This window comes from Bos mutus, chromosome 8 (assembly GCF_027580195.1).
Source record: "Bos mutus isolate GX-2022 chromosome 8, NWIPB_WYAK_1.1, whole genome shotgun sequence".
In the NCBI taxonomy this organism is placed as follows: Eukaryota; Metazoa; Chordata; class Mammalia; order Artiodactyla; family Bovidae; genus Bos; species Bos mutus.
The window spans coordinates 1,845,875-1,868,614 of NC_091624.1; the positions used below are offsets into that span (position 1 = coordinate 1,845,875).

The following is a 22,740-nucleotide window of genomic DNA, read 5'->3' on the forward strand; positions in this document are numbered from 1 at the left end:
AATCTGGGGCCCAGCACATGCCCCTCAGGATCAGAGAGATCAGCAAGCGCCACCATCCTACCCCCTCACCCCACCAACGTGAAGCAACTGTAGGGCTGTGGCCTTTCCAGCACAAGAGACGCTGCGTCCATGCAGGCAAGTCCACCGTGAGCCTGGCCCCAGCTGCCAGTCACACAGCAGCCCCCAGTGTGGGAGCCCCTCTCCCTGGAACACCCTGCACAGCCCCCAGGCGGGGGCTAAGACGGCCCTGAGCCAGGCCTGGTGGGCTTGCTCCCCTCTCCAAGACGGGTTTAGGCCTGGACACACAGTCACGCATGAAAAGGTGACAAAGGGACTTCCAGGAAAGGCTTTCATTACAAACCAAGGGTGCTGTGGAGTCTGGATGTGATGGCTGGAACCTCTGCAGCCACCTTTCAGTCATGACGCGGAAAGCAGTGACAGGCGGACACGGCAGAGGAGAAACATGCAGAGTCACTGGGCCCTCGATTTGATGAAGACCCTGAATTAACCAACCCCGGGGAGCTGTATTCCCCAACCTGTTTCAGCAGACAATAAAACCTCCTATCTAAGTCACTTCTTATGTCCTGCAGCCAACTGCGTTCTCACCGACACACCCAGGATGCCCCTCTGAGACGACGCCATCAGGGGTGCCTTCAGGGAAGGGCAGCCCCCCTTTGAGCCGGACACCCGAGCGGGTCCCCACTTTCCCAGTGAGTGACCACGAGTTACTGCATCTCTCTAAGGCCTGGCTTTCTCTCCTGTGTCTCATTTGTAAGACAGATATCAAAGAATCTGCCCCCAAGGCTATGAGGATTCAACAAGACGAACCCCTAAAAAGCACCACCCCTGCCCCCAGCTCTGCTCTGCCTTCAGGGACCCAGGGGGAGGGACAGGGGGCGCTGTCTTCTGGGCCCAGGGAGGGGCCTCAGGACTGTCTTGGGAACGCAACTCGGCAGGACACCCCAGGCCCATCGCTGCCTTCAGAAGGGGGAAGAAAGGGTCCCACCACCCCCACCCCCGCCCCGGGGTCACAGGGCAGGAGGGCTACCCGCTGCGTGCCACGCCCCGGCCCACGACGGCCTGAGACCCAGCAAGGCTGGTGGCTCCCACACCCGTGAAGGACTCTGCCCCCCAGGAGCGCTCTGGCTCCACAGGTTTTGAGAGTGGCCTCCTGGAAACCAGAGTCCCCATGTTTAGGAAATGCACGCACAGCAGCAGGTGCCAGCAAAGGTGAGGAGCCCGAGGTCATTTTCGACGTGTCTGCAGTTCATTTCAAGCAGGCCTGATACTGCAGGAAGAAGAGCGAGAAGGGCTTCCCTCTGTGGCACCAAAAGCCAGCCCCTCCTCGTGGACAGAAACCGTGTCTGACACCCACCGACGCGGTGTGATCTCCAAACAGACTCCAAACAGGGAAGGCTGTGAGGGCGGATTTAAGGTCTTTGGCCGAGATGGGCGAGAAGATAACAGGTGTTTCTGTCCCATTGAGGAGCCACGAGCAAGGTGCTGGAGAGACAGGCTCTCTGTACCTTCCACTTTTAACTTGGGGGCTCCGGGAGCCGGCCCTCCTCCCCGCTGGCCACACGCGGAGCCCAGGAAGCTGAGGGAAGGGGGGTCGTGGGTGAGGAGGCGGGGAGCCTGGGCTGCACCCTGAGCCTCTGTCCCTGGGCAGTGAGCTGGCCTTGGGTGTGGGCACAGCAGACAGGGCTGCGGGGAGCGATTCCCCATCGGCGTGGGCTGCGGCCTCCTACAGCATGTTTTAAACCTGCACTAGAGGTTTCTGGAAGCACACCATGTCCTTGAAGCCTGTTCTCTTCCTCCCAGGAAGTGCTCCCCTGGGCACCGGCCCTCAGGCCTGTATGCAGGTGACGCCAGCCGCCCTTCCGCCCTGCGGAAGCTAGTTCTTCCCACAGCCGGGGAAAGCCCTAGAACCCGGGCGTGAGCACGCGCAGACCCAAATCGGCGGGCACCACCTTGGGGTCCCAGTACCCATGGAGCACCCCCTCCAGGCCTCCCTGGGGCTCTGCTAATGATTACAAATGGCAGAGAGCCTCCAATTTAATTGCAAAAGGTAATGATGCAGTGAGCATAAGATTAGATTCACCGCAGAAGGCAATATCCTCAAACAATAAGGACAAAAATTGAGGAGCTGGGTGTGAAGATGGCTGGAATCGATAGGAAGGTTTCGGTATTAAATACTCCAGCCCCGGGGTCGCAAAGTGGTATCGACAGAACTGCTGACAGCAGATAAAAAAAGGGGAGAGAAACGAAATTGGTCCCTGCAGAAAATCAGTTACAGATTAATCACCCTACCGTAAAAGCATTTTGAGACGACGGAGGGTCTGAAGAGCTGTTCACACTTTGATGACTGAACAGGCCCACAAAGTGGGGGCCCCAGAGCAGTGGACTCCTAACACCCCCCCGGGCGTCGCCTGCCGGGGGGCGGTGGCCGCTCGGTCACTCCGCGCATCCCCGGACCAGGGCTGGTGTCCTGCCCAGCGCTGCCGTGAGGCCCGGCACCCTCACAGGACAGCCATGTCCCTTTCTGGGCTCAAGGGTGGTCTCAGGGAAGAGCCAGCCCCCTGAGCGTAGGCGGGGGCAGGGAGCAGGAGGGGGCACCCTGGACTCTGGTCTGGATGCCCTGCCGAGTACCCTGGAAGGCGGAGGGATGGGGGGACTGTGGAGGCGTCGACCTGGACTCGGGGCCCACAGGGCCACGCCGGGAGCCAGCTCCCCTCAGGTTCCCGTTGGGCCTCAGTTTGGGTGAAATCTGCTTTCTGCTCCAGGATAAAGAGATGTCTTATTTTTTTCTTAATTTTAATAAAGACAGTGCTTTCCTGAAGGATTATGACCGTGCTGGGGAAACCAGCTGACTCCTAACTTCCCACTGAAGCCTGTGAGAAGTCCTTCCGGTCGTGCGGTTTCTGTATGTGGACAGGTCACTCCACACTGGGACGAGTCTGACTTCTAGGCCGTGTGTCGATAACGACCCATCACTACACATGCGACCTCAACCCAGAAGGGAAGACATGAGGCAAGAGAGCTGAGCACGCGTCCCAGGCACTGACGGACAGAAGGTGAACATGGCCCCTGAATGGGTCTCCCGGAGGCGCGCCTCTCACACGCCGGGGGGCGGCAGCGGGGCCCCAGGCATGGGGGGCATTAGAGCCGTTGTCGTGTCAAAGTGCTTCACCTTCTCTCCAGAGTTGCGGCTTCGACAAACAAATGCACTGAAATTATGAATCCATGTCAAACAAGACATTTGATAAGAGGACATTTTAAGGAATCATATATGAAAAAATACCTACCAATGGGTAGAATATTTAGTCTCTAAAAGACACACTCTTTGAGGTGAGGAGTATGTGAAAGCCAGACTGGTTCCCAAGAAGCCTGGCGCGTAGCACTGAGCAGGTCTGGGGGTGAACGGGCCGTCGGGGGAGACGCCGCCTTCTGGTCGGGACCCTGTAGCAGAGCTGCCCCCGAGCCGCAGGGCGAGACCTCAGGGGACACACGGGCGCCTGACAGGGCAGGACGATGGCCACGGCCACCCAGATGGAAAAGCGGACGCGCCCGACAGCCACACCCTGAGACGCTGACAGGCCAGCGGGTCACGGTCAACAGTTATTTTCACGACCAGGAAACCTTTGTGTCATGAATGCTCCTCTCTGAAAGGAGGAGCATGTATTTAACCAAATACATGTTGGAAACCCTTCATTAAAAAGATTCACACTTGAAACAGAAGACTACGATTCAGGGCAAATTACAGCCAAAGGGGAGAGTTTTGTCAACATCCAGGTTCCTTGTCATATTTGCACCCGGCCCTGAGACCAGAATCGGAATCTTTTTGCCTGAAAGAGACAGTCAGTCATCTGAATGACAATGATCCAGTCCGTTTCTTAGTGATTTCAAAATCAGTGTCAAGATTCTAAACATGTATGAACCGAGGAGTGTATTCTGAACTCGCCTGAAGGGTCTAATCAGGAAGACAGAGGACAGAAACCTCGTGGCTTGAGTTACTCACCATGGCCTGGCTGGAGCTTTCCTGCAAGTCCCACAGCAGGATGTGATTGTCGGCCAGCGAGATGACCCTCTTCCCGTCTCCCGCGGGCTCCCAGGCGACGCTGTGGGAAGGAGGGAGCCCAGAGTTACGAGGTGCCCACCCCGAGGCCCGGAGCTCGGACACATGGCCCTCAGCTAGGCCCGGCCCAGCCCCCGTCAGCAGGGGGAGGCAGCGTGACCTGGGGCAGTGACCCGGCGCAGCTACCATGCTCCTGAGGCCTGAGTGCCCACATCCCTCCCCAGGGTTCACTGAGGTCGGGAGGATGGGCCCCTGTGATGGGGTAAGTGCCCTGGTGTGGACTGACACCAGTTCCCAGGCTCCCTGTCTCTGTGTGCATATGTCTCTGTCTCTCTACTTCTCTCTTCCTGTACATCTCCGTCTCTATATCTCCGTCTCTCTCCGCGTCCCCGTCTCTCTCCGCGTCCCCGCCTCTCTCCGCGTCTGCGTCTCCATCTCTATATCTCCGTCTCTCTCTGCGTCTCCGTCTCTCCGTGTCTCTGTCTCTCTCTCCGTCTCTCTCCGCGTCTCCGTCTCTCCCTGTGTCTCCGTCTCTCCCTGTGTCTCCGTCTCTCTCTCCGCCTCTCTCTCCGTCTCTCTCTGCGTCCTCGTCTCCCTCTCCCCATCTCCGTCTCTCTCTGTGTCTCCGTCTCTCCCTGTGTCTCTGTCTCTCTGTGTCTCCGTCTCTGTCTCTCTCTGTCTCCGTCTCTCTCTGCGTCTCGGTCTCTATCTCTCTCTCTCTCTCCACATCTGCGTCTCTCTCCACATCTGCGTCTCTCTCCGCCTCTCCGTCTCTCTCCATCTCCGCGTCTCTCTCTGCGTCTCCGTCTCTGCGTCTGCGTCTCTCCGACCCCATCTCTCTCCGCGTCTCCGTCTCTCTCTCCGTCTCCATCTCTCTCTCCGTCTCTATCTCTCTCTGCGTCCCCGTCTCTCTCCGCGTCCCCGTCTCTCTCCGCGTCCCCGTCTCTCTCCGCGTCTCCGTCTCTCTCCGCGTCTGCGTCTCCATCTCTATATCTGCGTCTCTCTCCGCCTCTGCGTCTCTCTCCGCCTCTCCGTCTCTCTCCATCTCCGCGTCTCTCTCTGCGTCTCCGTCTCTGCGTCTGCGTCTCTCCGTCTCCATCTCTCTCCGCGTCTCCATCTCTCTCTTACTGTCTGGTGAACAGCGGCCACCTGCCAGTTGGGAAAAGAGCCCGCTCAGCCCCTGACCTGCCCACACCCTGACCCCAGCTCTCCAGCCCCGGGAACTGTGAGCAGTCCAGCCGTAGGTTTCATCAGGGCACCTGAGCTGAGGCACTGCTGACGCCTTCTCCCAGGACCTGAGGCACAGACAGCTGACAGACCCTGGCCGCTGAGATGCTGGGCGGCCTGCTGGGGGCTGGGTCTGAAGGGGCCCAGGTGGGTGGTGCCCACATCTTCCACTGCCCCCTCCTGGGAGGGCAAAGCTGACAGCCCTGGTCACCCGCCAGGCCCGAGACGGCAGACCACGTCCTTCTGTCTCAGCCCACGTGAGCCAGGGTTTCCTGTCACCTGCAGCCAAAGCCGTCTTAACTGACGAATGCGTATCTGAACAACCAACAAGATAAAAATCACATCGCCCATGTGATAAAACCATGAAGAGGCTGAGAATTTTTCAGTGTGACCACAGGGATTTCTGTCTTCCCTAATGAAATTCTTCCGAGCTTATGAAGAGAGCTTCATTTCACATCCTCCCACACGTGACCACTGTAGACACTGATGGAGACCCTCACGGCTTCTCTTCCACACAGAACACGATACTGACCGACCGGGGGCACCTCCCTAGTGCGACCCCTCAAGACTGTCAATGAGCTGTTACAACTTTTATCACAACAGTGCCTGCTGCTCGGTCACTCAGTCAGGTCCAAATCTGTGCGACCCCATGAACTGCAGCCCGCCAGGCTCCTCTGTCCATGGGACTCTCCAGGCAAGAAGACTGGAGTGAGTAGCCATTCTTTTCTCCAGGGGACCTTCCCCACCCAGGGGTTGAACCAGAGTTTCCCACATTGCAGGCGGATTCTTTACCGCTGTGCCCCCTGGGCAGCCCATCTGCATGACCAGAGATGCCCAAAGTAGAAAAGCAGAAGGAAAACACAGGTACCTCAGAAAACCGACATGAATCACGTCAATAACAGTTTGTTAACTTCCTGTGAAAGAGACGAGACTAAGGAGAAAGCCACCAACTGTCCTGGGAGGGGGAGAGAGCCCGTGCGCTGGAAACCTGGGCTCTGTCTAACCCAGGTGTGAGGCCTCGGGGAGGGCACGGAAGGACAGGGAGACATGCCGATCCAGGTCTGGGACACGTTCTCACTGCTGCCACAGCCCCGGCTCCCACACAGGGCCTGCAGAGAGGCCCCAAACAGACGGGAAAGGGGCCGGCACCCGGCATGTTTGGGGGAGGCTGTGGTCGGGACCTGTGTCTGCCAAGCCTGACATGATGGGTGACTCGGGACAGCTCACTGTTGAAAACTGTAAGAAGAAACCAAACCCCACAGGAGCACACACAGAGGGGACGACTCAAAGGCGCATCAAGGAAAACCAGGACTGAGGATCAGAAGGTAAAACGAGCGCACTTTTCAAGCCACTGAGCAGGGCGACCGCGGTCCTGACGTGTGGACCGTCCCGCATGGTCACAACTGAGGAAACACGCCCCGCACCCTCGCCTCCTCCTGCCAGCCTCACCCGGCTCCCGGCCCCCACCTTCCCACTGCGCTCCTCCTGCCAGTCTCACCTGGCTCCCGGCCCCCACCTTCCCACTGCGCTCCTCCTGCCAGCCTCACCCGGCTCCCGGCCCCCACCTTCCCACTGTGCTCCTCCCAGGCGTCTCCCTTTTGTCCTACAACTTCTGCCCCCATGGAAGCAACAAACCCAGGGTGTGTGTGTGTCCGTCTCCAGACAGTCGGCACGGCCAGGCGATCGGGGTCCTTGCTAAAAAAGAGCGGGCCTGAGGTGCACACAGACAGGACTGTCCCCAGAGGAGACGCCCCCTCTCACTCGGGCCCAGCCGCTGAGCACAGTTGCTGTTTACTGTCCACCCGGGGGTGACGCATCTGACAGTACGTGCAGTGGGTTTACAGGGAGCAAGCCCTGTGATCGAGAAAGGCGGGAATAAGCAGGGCATGCGAAGTGCAATAAAAAAGGAAATTCTACTGCATCACACATCATCACCAGGGAACCAGCGCTATAAACATAGGAAAATGACCCAGAGTTTCTGCCACACTTGCTGCTCCAAACTAGGGCGTTTATTTCTTTGTTCATAAAAGTCACCCACATCTCTGCTTTTTCACTCTCTCTCCATAGGTGTGAGCGACTAAAGCTGTATTAACAAGTCAGGAGCCAGATAGCACCACCTAACGTGTGTACACTGCACCCCCTCATTATCACTGAGAGACAAACACGAGGAAAGGGCCGTCTCTGCAAATAAACCCAAGCGAGAGAAACAAAAGCTCTCTGTGCAGTTAACAAGGCCAGGATAGCAGGAGCAAGGGTCCTGATCTCACAGGCCGGCCGCACGTGATCAAACAAAACACACTTCTCTTCCTCAGACAAGTGGTTCCAAAATGAGTGACTCACACGCTAGGTTTCGACGCCTGGGCTAAGGACACTCTGTGGACGCTGAGAAACTCTTAAAACGACCTCCGTGGAAGATTACTTTGGTGGCGGTTTAGTCGCTAAGTCGTGTCTAACTCTTGCGACCCCACGGACTGAAGCCCGCCAGGCTCCTCTGTCTGTGGGGTTCTCCAGGCAAGAATACTGCAGTGGGTTGCCCTTTCCTTCTCCAGGGGATCTTCCTGACCCAAGGATTGAACATGGGTCTCCTGCACTGCAGGCAGATTCATTACCAGCTGAGCTACGATTACTTTTAGTCCACATCATTTACCTCTTCAACCTACCCCCTGAAGCCCCTTCTGGCAGGCAGGAGGGCTGTCGGGCCAGCACAGCTGCTAGAAGGATAGAGACCACCGAATACGAGACACGTGAGACGGCAGTTACCACGCGCCACGGAGCTGAAGACAGAGCGCACGAGAGCTAGGCGAGGACCACTGCTCCAGTGGTGCTCCGAAACCCTCCTGTTTGTTACTTTACTGAAAACGGGAAAACCTTCAATAAGAAACACATCTATTAAGTCATCGGTGACTGTATCAGTGGTTACCAGCCAAGTTTTGAAAACCTTTTACAAGAAGAATGTAATACATTATTTCCTCAATTTATATATCTCTCTCTAAAAATACACAGATTTGGCAACCTGATGAATTCTTCCTGCTCAAAAATTCACAGCAGAATGTAAGTTAGCTTTTCATAAATGCTATAAAGATTTTTTTTTCAAAAAAGACCACTTTAAGAGTTACACCATTAAGTCAGGAAGCCCCCGTTGATCAAATCTATGGATGCGAGGTTTCCTGTTCTGTGACATGCGGACACTTGTAGTGACATGAAGATGCATGCCCAGCCAGGGACCCCTTCCTGAGAACAGAGGCGTGTGTGGCTCTGGGCACCAGTGAGTTACTTATTGAAGGTCTGTGTTTATTCTAACGCCGCTTGCCTGCACAGACTTACTGGTCCATCACCCACGTGCAGGGCTCAACAGAAAGACACCCTCACACTGAGAGTCCAGCCACGGACGGTGTGCGGGTGGGAAGACCTGCCCTCCCCAGAAGCCCCCTGGGTGGGCTTGTCTGAGGCCCCATCACAACACAGGGTGGACATGGAGCCGATGGACACCACCCCCTGGGGCTCCTGTCCTGTCCTCCTCCCGCAGGGTGGCTCTGACAACCATCCCGTTTGACGTGGAGACGTTGGCCACAGGGAAAGGGGAGGGCATCTTTACGCTGCCCTGTGAGATCACCAACTATTCTTCCCTGTACAAAGTAAGGGCCGTGAGGCTTCCCAGGGGCGCTAGTGGTGAAGAACTGCTGCCGATGCAGGAGACACAGAGACTCAGGTTCAGTCTCTCAGCCAGGAAATCCCCTGGAGGGCGGCATGGCAACCCGTGTGAGTATTCCTGACTGGAGAACCCCATGGACAGAGGAGCCTGGTGGGCTACAGTCCATGGGGCCACAGAGTCGGACACGACTGAAGTGACTTAATACACACACACAGGCATCTTTCCAGGCTTCTCTCAAAGCTCAGAGACCACTCCAGCAGGAGAGCAACTTCTCAGCTCCAGTTCATAAGCTTTACACCTAAGGACTCCAGGTGGGGTGAGAGAGGAAGCACACACGCGGATCTTATAAAAACCCACTAAGTCTCCCATGATGATGCTGTCGTAACCACAGAGACCTTTCCACCCTCACTGACAGCAGAGTCACACCATCAGCTTTCTGAAAACTTCAAACATCTTCTCTACTTATCCTCTGGGACAGCTTTGGAAGATATTAAGGATGGCTTAGAATTCACTGTGTGTAACATTCACCTGAACCAAAGCAAACCCCTCCATTACGTGGACTGAAACGAGAACCACAAAACCAGAGGTGAGGCCCCATCCCTTCTTCTGGCCAAGCCACCGCAAGTGCTCAGGGACATGCCCAAGCTTCTCTTCTTGTGTTTGCCTCCACGCTCAACCCCAACACCCGCCTTTCTCCTCCTCCTATGAGGCCAGTAACGTGGACACCACCTTCCGGGATCCCCGACCCCTCAGCCGGGCTGGCATGTCAGTGTGACATTTACCTCCACCTACACTGAAGAGGGAACTTCCCCTAAAAGCTGGCACAGAAAGAAAAGGCCAGTGGTCCCCCATCGACGGCCAGGAGCATCTGGGAGGACCTGAGGGAGACCCAGCATGACCCTGGGGCGAGGCTCCCCAGCCGTCTCGGCCCCTCCACTCAAGGGAGAAGCAGGGTGTATGGGAAGGGGGCTGCAGCCAACTGTCATAACCGTATTCCATCCCCAAAGCTGCTGGGCTCTGATCTCAGTGACGCCTCCTTTAAGCAGATGCTCACCACCCACGGGACCCCATGATCTGTGTGCCTGCCCCCTGTACATCACCTGGGAAGCAGCCCTGCTCCCACCACCTGGACTCTGCTCCCCGGGTCGGCGGGGGGACGGGCCCGCAGCTGAAGTGCACCCCCTCAGCAGCCCGAGAGCCTCTCCAGCATTGGGAGGAGACGCAGGGCCGAGTCACCCGTGGAGGCTACTCAGCGCTCCAGCCAATGGTGACCGTGATACTGCCAAGACCTCATGGGAGCCGGCGAAGGAGACCGCCACCCCTTCCTGCTCTTGCCTGCCGTGTTCCCAAACACCTCCCCCTCACGAGGCTGCAAGAGACACTGGGGTGAACAGAGAACAGGTGGGCTGCAGGAGCCCGGGGAACTCGGTGGGTCTGTGGTGGTTCCCGCTTATGGGGTCGCTGTGAGAAACTCAAGAGGTGATGTGCGTAAACCCTGCCCCCCAGGGCCAAATCAGGACTCAGCGTCGTCACTGTGGCCCCAATTCGCTCCCTCTCTCCCCACAGCACCAGGCGCTGTCCTTGGTGCTGAATTCTCCCCCTTTTCTCCTGCAGCACCAGGAGCTGTCATTGGTGCTGAATTCTCCCCCTTTTCTCCCGCAGCACCAGGGGCTGTCCTTGGTGCTGAATTCGCCCCTCTCCCACAACACCCGAGCAGCTGCGCTCCAGGCGCTGTCCTTGGTGCTGAGGTCCCCTCCATGAAAGCAACTCAGCCTACACAGAAAGCCACGCAAGTATGAGCGCAGTGGAGCACCAGGGAGCAGCGACGGCTGCGATAAAAGATGAAATCGTGCAAAACGACAGAAAGGCCTGAGTGGGGGTGAGCAGGGGTCATCTGGAGAGAACCATTAGGAAGAGCCTCTCTGAGGAGGCAACAGTGAGCCCACGGGAGACTAGGGCTGCAGGTCCCCAGGCAGTCCTCCAGGCGACGTCAGGACCTGTGTCCCCACGGGCAGGAGTCAGGCCCCAAAGGGTCTGGGGGGCACGTTACACCAGCCCCTTCACTTCCTCACTTACAGACAATACCACAAATCCAGGGGCCCCGCCACAACCAGAAGCGTCACCTCCTTTGCAGGAATGGAGACCTGCTCTAGAGAAACTGGTGACTTTCCAGTCACCCTACCACCACCTGGGACAGGTGAGCACAAGAAACCAGGCCCACATGCAACACGTCAGCACTCGGTCCCCCATGTAGCAGCATATGCCCACCAAGCACACAGAGTCACAGGCCCTCTAGAATGTCCCCCCTCAGCTCTGGCCAGTCCCTGGAGGGGCCTCAGGACACGAGCATCAGCCGCCAGGCACTGCCCAACCATGACGGTTGCAGTGGAGACATGGGGGCCGTCCGCCCAGAGTCTCGGCTGCTTGGGACAGAACAAGCTCAGTGGCCCTGAGGACAGGAGCCCACGCCTCGGCCGGTGAACAGAGCCACGCTCTGAGGCCCTGGGACTGTGCTGTGCTCCTGCACGCCCCCACGGGCAGCAGTGGCTGACGGTCAGGACGGCTGGGAGCCCCACTCTGAGATCAGCTCTCAGCACAGATAACAAGTCAGAAGAGAAAACACGGGAACGGAACCACCGCCTGCCGCACGTGACCACCAGCAGCATCCCTCACCCCCACAGCTCTCCAGACTCAAGTTTGTGTGTTAGGAGGAAACTGACTGGACTGAAGACACTTCAGAGAAGGTGCAGCCGCCCCACGTGCCAGCGAGGGCACCGAGACGGGGCCCACACACACCCCAGGCACAGCCCCTGCCTCCACAATGCTGACACAGCGCTGCCCGGCCAGCAGCTGCCCCTGGGTGCTGGGCAGGGGAGCAGAGACGCGGGTGCTCACAGACTGTTCAGAGTCAGCTCACAGCAGCCCAAGGCTGCAGACCCAGAGGTGCTTCCACGAGGATGCGTCCACGGGCTGTCTATCCCCCTGGGTCCTCCTCGAGCAGGACCACACACACATGTGCAAACACTTCCTGGGGAGATGGGGCTGTTGACGGGGCTGCCGTCTGAGACGCACCTCCAAACAGCTCCGTGTGGGGTGCAGGGCGGCTCTGCCTTGGAGGACAGGACAGGCCCTCACACCTCTGCTGCACAGTCGGCTCATCCCCTGGGCAGGAGAGACCTGCGCGGCCTAGTACGCGCTGACACCCCTCCCCCACCCCCAGGCTGACAGGCCTCCCACCCCCAGATGGGGAGACGGTGGAAACCAGGATCAGCCCCAGCTCCAGACGTCACCTCCTCAGAGACCCCCTCGCCAATTCATGAGTGTCTCTTCCCTTGAGGCCCATGCACAGGGCTCATGACTGCAGCCTGCGCCCCGCCCGCCCGCCTGGGTCTCGGGTAGATGTTGACACCACGTCCCCCCAGAGACAGCCTGACTCCTGGAGGACAGGTCCCCAGCCCCATCACCCTGGAGCAAGGCAGGGTGTGCAACGGGTGCCTAATAGTCACCTGCTGGACTAGATGCGTTTAATTGGCGGGGGTGGCTGAGAAGGGACTGTGCATGCACACGCACACTCGGGAGTGCTACTGTATCAAGGACAACAACTCCTGTTGTAACATGCACACTCATCACAAGGGCACGTTCCCTCAGTCGCGTCTAGGAAACATGGCTTCTTGAGGGGAGAGCTGGGCGTGTTCTGAGGTCGGTCTGTGTGTCACCCCAGAGGCACAGCCACCCCGTCACCACGGACACGGGCAGCCACACGCCAGGGAGCCTGAGGGAGGTGGTGGCGTCTCTCTGTCCTGACCCTGCGTGGGACATTTGGGGAAATAAATTCGGGACAAAGCCTCCAAGGGCTTGGGACACAGCGTGACCCGCGCAGGGGCGTCCACGGGGTCCCCAGAAGGTGACAGCACAAGCCTTCGGCCCAAGGCGACAGGTCAGTTTACGCACAGGATGGCTGGGTAGACGTGCACTTGTGAGGCAGAAAGCACTGGAGTGCTTCAGGGCTGGCCGGCGCCCGACCGTCCTCCCGGCAGGTACCAGCAGGACTGACGTTAGCGGGAGAGGCCCGGGACACAGCTCCGCTCAGAGTGTGTACAGCAGGGCCCTCGGAGATGCGTCATCTGGAGAACAACTGGCACTAAACAGAGCGAAGGCAAGCTGCTGGCGTCCCCTCTGCACAGAGTGGCCTCTGCAGGGGGACACGGGGCGAGGCCTACCAGGCAGTGCTGCCGCGGGCCGCAGGCTCCAGGTGACAGAGCAGCTCCAGGGTGTGTGCGGGGCTTGCAGCATCCTCGGGGGAGTCCTGGCCGCCGGGCTCCAGCTCCAAGGGCATCCTCCACACAGCGGCGCAGGTCACCACTTTGCTGTCTGCGGCTGCGGGACAGGAAGAGGGAGACGTCAGCAAAGCATGCTGCCCCCCAGCCTGCACCCCTGCCCCGAGAAACCGGACCAGCCACGCAGCTCAAGCCCCTGATCCCCTGCTCCCACATCATCCTTCTGCCGAAGAAAATTTAATTTCCTCAAAATCGATCTCCTCCTGTTCTTCTTCAATAGTTCTTCAAACAAGGGAGGGAGACGGGGCGGAGGGGGGGTTGTGCAGCTAAAGCTATAATCACTGCGAGTGCAGAGGCCCGCATCAAACACATTTTTCCTGGAAGCCCCGCAAGGCACCAGACTCGAGGGTGGGGGAGCACGTGTGCAGCGCTCACACATATGTGTTAAATGGTGTCAGTGGGGGTGCAGACCCCCGGTCCACTGAAGCCGTGAGCGCGGGCCAGGGGCCACAGGCCAAGCCCTGGCAGAGAGCAGCGTGGGGCCCGACCTTGACGCAAGACCCCTGTGTGGACAGAGAGGAGGGTCCCCTCTGCAAGGAGCACGCCAGCTCCAGGTTTATGCCCTCTAAACAAGTCCTCTTTTGTGAACAGATTTTTGCAGTGAGACACAAAATAAGATGAAAAGACACAAATGAGACAAAAGAAACAGATTTAACATTATATGATTAAAAGCTGAACCACAAACTCCTAAATATAAACTCTTCCAAAATTTGCTGCTTGGTTCTGAACAGCACATGTGCTAAACACCTTCCCCTTTAAAAACGGTCTTTAATAAATGGTAATAAAACAATGAATAGGCTTCAACATTAAACAGTAATTGGTATCAAGTGAAAAATATGAAATAATTGTAGAAAACAACGCCCCGTGAGCAGTAATTCCTACACAAAAATTAAGGCGGGGGGTGGGAGGACCTTACCACACATTAGCAAATGTCCCACTTCTCACTACATGCGCCGGCCCTTCAATCTAAACACCAAACGAATCAACCAAGAACCCCACAGCAGTAACCACACGGGAAACGCCTGCCCCCCGGGTGCTGTTATCACAACACCATTATCACCCACGACCAAACGGTCAGCAGGAGGATCAGGACTTCACCCACGTCTCTCTGATCCCAGTCTCAGCACTCTGTTCATGTACCTGACTGGGTCTGACAGAGCAGGGAATTGCAGCTTAAAGAATCATGGATGTTACATACAAATTCTATGTAAACACATCCACTTTTAACCATGTCAAGTAGAACATGACAGTTTCTGTCTATGAGCGAAATGGATTTTTTCTGCTGAGATTTTAAGTTCCACAGTCTCATTGCACAGCCCCTGGGTTGTCAATGGAACTCCTGAAAAGAGAAAAACTAACTGAAGAGACAGTTGGTAACTCTGAGTTGGAAGGCAGCAGCAAATGCCCAAAACATCCACCCAGCAGAGGCACAGATTATTTTAATCTTCCTAAATGACAGAAAAACAAAGTTCTACCCTGAAAAGTGATGGGACTAGTGACCTGAGAACAAAACACTGGCTGTGCGCACGAGCAGTGCGCCGCATGTGACGGCAGGCGACGCGGCAGCAACAACTGGTGCGCGGGGGGACCGGCTAGTGCTGGGCTCCCGGCGGACAGCTCCCTCTGGGGCTCTGCTCCGGTCGGGAAGGTAGCTCTTCCCACAGCTGCCTGCTCACCCAGCAAACATGACTGCTAGGGGTGAGACATTATGCGCTTCCCCCTTGAGAAGAGGAAGGAGACAAGAATACTGTGCCACCACCTCTAGTTAACGTCCCACGGGAGGTCTTAACTACTTCAACGTGACAAGAAAAAAACTGCAAGAACAAGAAAAGAGTAACAGAACCATTATTTGCTAATGATTATATGTGTAAAAACTTAGAATCTACACACACAGACGGTAGAAATACAAAGGGAAATCAGCAAAACTGCTAGACACAAAGATGATGTATAAAATTCAACTGGTATCTATAGAGAAACAAAGATTTTTAAAAACGAAATTTGAAAAACTATTAATGAGGGGCACACCATGTTCATGGATGGGAAACTTCTCACTGTAAAGAGCCCTGAACCCTCAAAGTCCTAGTTGGCTTTTTTTTTTTTTTTTTTTTTGGAAGAAATGCTAAAACTGACACAGAAATGTGAAGTACCCAGATGGCCAAGGCAGTCATGCAGAAGAACAAACTGGATGGTTTACAATCTGGTATTAATTTACTGCTGATACCCAGTTAGATAAATAGCCCAGAGAAAGCAAATGGAATCCAGAAATAGATTTCACAGAGACGGTCACCTGATTTAAAACAAAATGACAGAATGATACTTAACTGCAGTGGACAAAGGGTGGTCTTTTCAGTAAAAGATGCTGATCAGTTATGTATCCATGTAAAAAAAAAAAAAAATGAGCTGCATTCTACTTCACAACATATCCAAAAACTAACTCCAGGTAGACTGGAGATTGAAATGAGTAAGACAGAACCATACAAATCTTTCTACAATACACAGTAGAATATCCTAAATGTGGAATTAGCAAAGACTTCTTAATGAGGCATAAAAACCACAAATGACAAAGAAAAAGACTGATAACAGGCTACTTCATAATTAAGAACTTCATTCACCAAAAGTCATTGGACTTTATCAAAATTTAAAACTGCCACTCTTGGAAAGACTCAGCTTTAAAAATAGAGCAGAACTTGGAGACAATATTCGAACACATATATCTGTATCCTGATAAAGGGCTTGTATCTAATACATGTAAAGAATTTCTACAACTTAATAATCAGACAAGTAACCCAATTTTCAAAAGCAGGCAGAAGACTGAATCAGACATTTCACAAAAGAAAACATTTGAATGGTCAATAAGCACCAAAAAAGATGCTCAACATCAACAGTAATTGCACAACAAAACCAAAGCAAGATAGACTACATAACTGACAGGTGGCTAAAATTCAATGTAAAGGCAACTGTACCCTCAAGTGTTGCTGGAAAGAGTGTAAAATAACTCAAACGTTCTGAAAAACGTTTTGGCAGTTGAAAGTCCATGTACCAGGGGACCCAGGAACCCTACTCTCAGGAGACGCTGTCGGGAAGCGTGGCTTGTTGGTAACAGGCTTTGTGACCACTCTCTGACCCCAGTAGTTAAATCTGGCCCCAAAGCGAGAGCAGCCTGCTGGTGGTAGGTGACTGCCAGAAGCCAGGGGGCAGCAATTATCGTTAACAACCAACCAGGCCAAGGTACCAGCCAAGGAAGGCCAACTGGCCGACAGACAACAGGAGACGTCCCCCAAGGAACGGAACAGATGGCCCTCCACCCCTGTATCACTGCCCCCGCCCCCGCCAACACACACACACACACGCGCGCGCGCGTGCGTTCACACAAATGCCAAGGGAAACAGGAGTGAATGAGCAGGAGGCTGAGGGGAGTCACTCCACTGAAGTCATAATCCTTTACCCAGGCCTGGGCTGGGCCGGTTTCAGACACAGGACCCACTGATGGGAACATGGCCCGAGGCCCCGCAATCAGGGCCCCGCAGCACCAGGCAGGAGTGTAACAAGGCACCCCCACCCCCACTGGCCTCCAGGGACCTCCTGCTGCTGCTCACATGCCGGGCAGAGCGCGACAACCTGGCAGCTCAAGGTTCACTGAACCCAAAGCGTCCCATGTCCCCGTCAGACTGGGGCACTGGGGGGCCAGGCAATAAATGGACAAAGCCAGGCCACAGCAGATGTGCCAGCCCTGCAGACCCACCCAGAGAGGCCGTTTCCACGGGGCGGACATACAGCAGGAGGGAAAAGGCCCACCTCTCCGTGGCCTTTGGGGTCAGCGGGTGGAAGCCTCAGAAAGTGTCCCTCTCCCTGTCAGAGGCAGTGGAGACATGGGCCTACTTTAACGGTTAAAGGCATGTAGGGCCGGGGTGTTATGGACAATAGCCACAGAGCAGCTGCACTCGGCGGGCTAGGAAGAGGACAGGCGCACCCTGCCCCTCCTCGCCGTGTGCACTTGAGGCTGGAGGCCAACGGTCTAGCCAGAAGCCCAGAGGAGAAGACTGGGAGACTGACACACGGAGCCCAGTCAGACCAGACGCAGCCCCCGTGGATGCAAAACATGATCAAACGGTTGCGTAACACGAGGTCCAGATCTTTGCAAATCCAGGCGAGGTGCTGAAGGGAGGAGATGCCCTCCCTGCAGGGGAGTCAAAGGAAGCTGCTGGGAACAGAAGCAACCTGACCTGTGCCCTCAGGAAGCTGTGGGCACGTGGAAGTGGACACAGAGGCGCTCTGAGCAGGATCGCAGGCCCGGGGCCCTCGGGGCGTGGGGCATGGCCAACACTGCCATGTGGGACACAACGAGCTGAACAACGCCAAGAGCAATGAGGGCTGAGCCTCCGAGGACCAGACCGGGAAGGGCCCGGGGGACCAGTCGGGCGGGTGGAGGGCCTGCTCCAGACCAGGGATGGAGGCCGGCGATTCTGAAACCGGACCGCATCTGGCAGGAAGAATTCCATCAATACAAGGCGAGTCCGAAGCCCCTTACTGAAAGACAAACACCAGAACCATCCTGAGGAAGACCAGAAAGCCACCGGGAGGCGCCTGCTGACATCACCCGCCCGAGGGATGTGCAGGGCTGCAGAGTACTGTCAGGGTGCGCTCTTGGTCCAAGGAATATGGTAGGCATTATCGAAACTCTCCAAGGCATCAGAAGCAGATGAAATGGAAGGCAAACAGCCCTAACTGAGAAGCGCTGGAGGTGTGCCCACCGAGACACGCAAATGGGCTCTGAGGGTTTCCACATCTGTATGGATCTCAATTGAGCATTCAACACACATCCACCAGCTATCAAAGAACCCAAGGTGCTTTTAAGAAGGAAAACCTGATCTTTAGAAGGAAGATGCTGTAACGACCACCGAGGCGTTCTTCTTTTATCTCTGTTTTCAAAGCTACCCTGAAGTCAGGCCCCGCAGTGTAACTGCCAGAGTTACTGCTCCACTCCGGTGACCGGGAGCCCCCTACCCCACACCACATGGACAGGGCCACCTCCTATGAGCCCGGTCTTCACCGCAGGTTCAGACCCACAGACGATCCAGTGCAGGCAACTCCCCACCATGCCCCACATTCTCAGATGAGGAGACCGAGGCCCAGGGACCCAAGTGTCCACCCCCGGCTCATGGGGCTCATTCACACCAGTCCAAAGCCAGCTGAAGCCTCCTGGCTTGGGAACAGCCTGGCACTCTGAAAGGGAAAACGTGCGCTGTGAGCTGTGTCTAGAAGGCCCATCTGACGCTGGCCTGACTGTTACGTGTAACACTCGATCTGAAGGCACTTAGATAAAAAGGCAATCAGGCAAATGGATGTGAGAGCGCATCGAGGGTGCCAAGTGCACCCACACCAGGCGCGGACCACGGTGGGGAGCAGCAGTCCAGGCTTCGTGGACTCGGAGGAGATTAGCGCCTCTGTAAGCCTGAGCAAAGCCCGGCCGGGGATAGTCTGATCCACAGCCGCGGGGGAGGAGGCTTCCGTGGGGCGTGGTGACTCGGAATCTCAGGCTATTTTCAGAGACTTCTGCCGGCTGACACGGGCTGAGCAAGATTGATGAGGTGGGATCCAGCTGAGCTGGTGTAACCCGGCTGGCCCGCCAGCACCCAGGGAGGTGCCCGCCATGCCTCCCCACCAGCCCTGGCCTTCAGGTGCTGCAGGAGCCTGCAGTGAGAAACAAAGGGCAGCCAGGTGTCTCCCCATCGGTGGGAGCCCTGCACCCCGAGATGCCTGAGGGTGGGCCGGGCGATGCCTTGGCATCTGCCCCAGTGGTGGGAGCCCTGCACCCCGAGATGCCTGAGGGTGGGCAGGCAGTGCCTCGGCAGGAGCAGGGTGGGGGGACGGGCCATGAGCGCCGGCGGGCACAGGGAGGAAGCGTGGCAGCCCTGGGCTCCGGCTGTGCAGAGGAGACAGGAGGTGGGCCAGGTCCTCCAGCGCCTGGTGGGTGTGACCGCAGACTCGGGACTGACCAGGTGGGACCTGCCCTGAGCCCCCACGATGGAGTCATTGCCCCTCACTCGGCTCCTGAGACAGTTCACAGGCCAGGGCCCTGCCTTCCAGGAAACCTGGGTTCCACTGAGGAACGACCCCATAGCAGCACCCCAAGAACATCCTGTAGGTTTTCCCCCGGAAAGCCAACCACTCCCAGGGCAGCGGCGGCAGGAGGACAGGGCCCTGTGAGAGCTGACACGGTCCCTGCCCAGCACATCACACCCCATCTCACCGTCAGACCCACACACGGAGGCCTGGGCCCCCTCTCAGAGGGCCGGCAGGCACTGCGTGCAGACTCCAGACGGTACAACGGGAAGGGAGCAGGGTCCCCACCCTTCCAGGGACAGCAGAGCCAGTGGGGCAGGGAGCGGGGCATCCCCTTCCCCTCGGAACACTGTGGGGCGGGGGAACAGAGCACGTCTGGGGGCCCCTGTGTGCGGAGCTCCTTCACGCCCATGCTAAACCCACAGGGAACCTGCAAGGCAGCAGAAGGTTCCAGGAGGCGGCTCCCCGAGCCGGTGAGGCCGGTGTCCAGCGTGCTGCTGTCCCTGACTCGAGGCGGCGCGGGCACACGGCGACCTCCGAGAGGACTACCAGCAGCCGGCCCATAGCCACAGGGCGGGCGGCTCCTGACCCCCAGTGCATCGTCCTGGTGCCCCTCCCACAGCCACCGACCCAGGCGGGGGGCTGCCTGTCTCGGGGGCCCACCAGAGGATGGGGCTGCTTTTAAAGGAGATGCAGAGGCAACGGGAAGGGCCTGAGAAGGGCCCACACGCCCACAAAGCTGGGATGCCGCCTTCCATGTGCTCCCGTCTCAGCTCCGGAGGCGCCAGCCGCAGCCTGCTCCGTGACGACCACGCAGCTGCCCGGGCACCTCCCAGGGCTTCCCGGTGGAGGGGTCTGGGTGCTGCGGGGGGACAGGCTCTGCAAGGGGTCCCATGAGTGGTGTGGTGCCAGGTGTCTGGGGAGCTTCACCCCCAAGTGGGCCAGAACCCTCATCCCTCCGGGACCCCGCCGCCTCCAGCTGGCAGCGACCTTTCTGTGGCCTCCCAGCCCAGAGCCCCGGCTGCCCACCCCAGCCGGCCTGCTGGCCCTTCCTCAGCCCTGTGTCATCCCGACACCCAGCCAGGTGGAACCAACCGACCCCAAAGGCACAGGTGCACACCCATGATCTCACTCACCCCAGAGCTCCAGCCAAGCCCTGCGCGCCCAGCTCTGCTGAGACCACCCTCATCCTTACTCCTGAGACCCCTAGGGACGTTCACAGTCGTAGCTGGACTCCATGCAGCTCCAGCACTGTCCTGACTCCCCGAGTCTGTCTGGCAGCACGTGCTGAGCAACCACAAGGATACACCCAGGCCACCCGCCTCTCGCCCCGCAGCCCTAATGCTGGCGCCCAGCAGAGAGCAGGCCAGGGCCAGCCAGGGCCCCTCCTGACCGCCGACCCTGCAGCTCTTCGGGGCAGGGCTGCTCCAAGGTCTCGCCCTCCAGCAGGCACACTGCAGACCCCAGAGAGCTCTGCCCTTCTCTGACCTGACTTCCTGCAGATGCAGCTCCTTTCAGGCACCCACGCCCCACAGCTGCGGCCGCATGTCTGGCCCAGTGCCCCGAGGCCTGCCGCCCAGGGGCTCCTCCTCGGTTGGGCCCTGACACCTGACTGCAAACGTGCACCATCGGAGCCATGGCTGCGGCCATGGCTGCGGCACTGGCTCCTGGCGGGTGCGCGCGCTGCCGGGTGGGGATGGAGCCAGCTGGCTCGGGTTGCCGTTGCCCAGGGAACGGCCACTGAAGCGTGTGCCCTTCACAGGCTCGGGGAACCCCACTGGTGCCCATTACTGCTCTCGGGGTGATGGGGCTGGCGCCAGTTCAGAAGCCTGACTCTGCACACGGACACGCAGGCTCATCTTGGAGCCTGACGAGCGGACACAGCGTCCCTCACCAGTCCAGCAAAGCACAGAGCAGAGAGGAGCCACCTCTGGGCCACGCGCTCATGAAACCATCCCTGCCAGCTAGAAATGAGCGCACAGCCCTGGAACGACAGACACTGGAAATGCTCCTCCTTCTTTCCTCTCTTTATTTTGCTCTCTTTATTTTACTGAGAACGGCTCAAAGCGCAGGACATGAAGGGGGGATTCTGAAACACAGAAGTAAGAGACCAACTTAAACCAGGTCTGTGTGCTCATCAGTCTTTTGTAAACGAACAGGGTCACTGTTTGGAAATTCTGGATCTTTCCATGAAACACACACACACACACACGTTACTTGGAAGGTTTGATAGCATTTTACATGCTTACAGTACTTTCTCCTGAACAAGCTGCAAGTGCTCAGATCTTTGCAAAGTCCAAAGGCAGCTGAAGTTAGTCACACCGTGCGATTTTCATGCTGAAAAGCTCCTGACGGGGAGGGCTGAGAATGGGGCGGGTGCGGGAGTGTCTGCGTGGTGGACCCAGGTAACACTCCCTGCTGACACCTGACCTGACCCTCCTCCCCTGCGAGAGGTGACACGGTGGGAAACGGCTGGGTGGACGGATCCGAGTCCGCAGACGTGGTCACGGGAGACAGGCCTGCCCGCCCCCTCCGCTCACCTGCCCCCTCCGCTCACCTGCGCGCACGTGTGTCATCCAGGCTGCCCCTTCGTCCCGCCCCCTCAAGGCTCCTCCCCCCCGCCCTGCCCTCTCCTAGGTCTCCAGGCTCCTCCCCCCGCCCCGCCCCGCCCCCTCCGCGGTCTCCAGGCTCCTCCCCCAAACCCCCACCGCGTCCCGCATCTCCCCAGCGCTGCTCTCAGGAGTGTGGGTCCTTCCTTGAGCCTCCCTCTCGGGGCGGGGAGCCACCAAGAGAGCTGAGTAAAAGCGCCGCCTGTCTTCCCGAGAGCAGAGGACGACCAGGAAGGTCCTCCCAAGGGGACGAGCTCCGCTCTGTCTCCTCCCCCGGCCCCGCCCAGGCCGCCGGCCTCCACGCTGCATGTCACCTGCACCCCACGGCCACTCCAGAGACCGTTCTTGTCCCTCCCCCACAGCGGTTCCTCTGAAACCCTGGACACGTGGCCTCTGGGGTGGAACCACAGGACCCCGCCGGCTCCCAGGGGACCTGCCAGTGTCCTCCCAACCCAGGGCTTTGTCCTCCCATCACCTCCGACGCGAGTAGAGAAATCTCAAGGTGAGTTAGACAGTGAAGAGCTGAAGGAGCCTCAGGTGGAGAGGGCCCCATGTGACCCGGATTCCTCACTGGAAAAGCAGGCCTTCTCCAACTGCTCTTTGACCTCTGCTAAGTGACACAGAGGTCCCCTAAAACACAGACCATGACCTCACCCCCAAACAAAAAGGGAGCTCAGACACTAAATCTGAAGCAGACTTGGGGACCCTTCAGGAGTTTCAGAAATCTTCATTTAAGTTACCAACTCCTCTGAAAATAGACGATGGTGAAACAGCAAA

The 22,740-nt window shown here is 57.5% G+C and overlaps 1 protein-coding gene across 4 annotated transcripts in view; it reads right to left on the minus strand.

Moving 5' to 3' along the window:
* Positions 1-22,740, minus strand: part of EIPR1 (EARP complex and GARP complex interacting protein 1) — a 67,790-nt gene that overhangs the window by 13,098 nt on the left and 31,952 nt on the right. For all 4 annotated transcript variants that reach the window (XM_005889367.3, XM_070374966.1, XM_070374965.1 and 1 more), the window contains 2 exons: positions 13,175-13,331; positions 4,019-4,118 (listed from right to left, as the gene is read on the minus strand). In XM_005889367.3, coding sequence (XP_005889429.2) covers positions 4,019-4,118; positions 13,175-13,331 — 257 coding nt within the window. The remainder of the gene's footprint in view (positions 1-4,018; positions 4,119-13,174; positions 13,332-22,740) is intronic.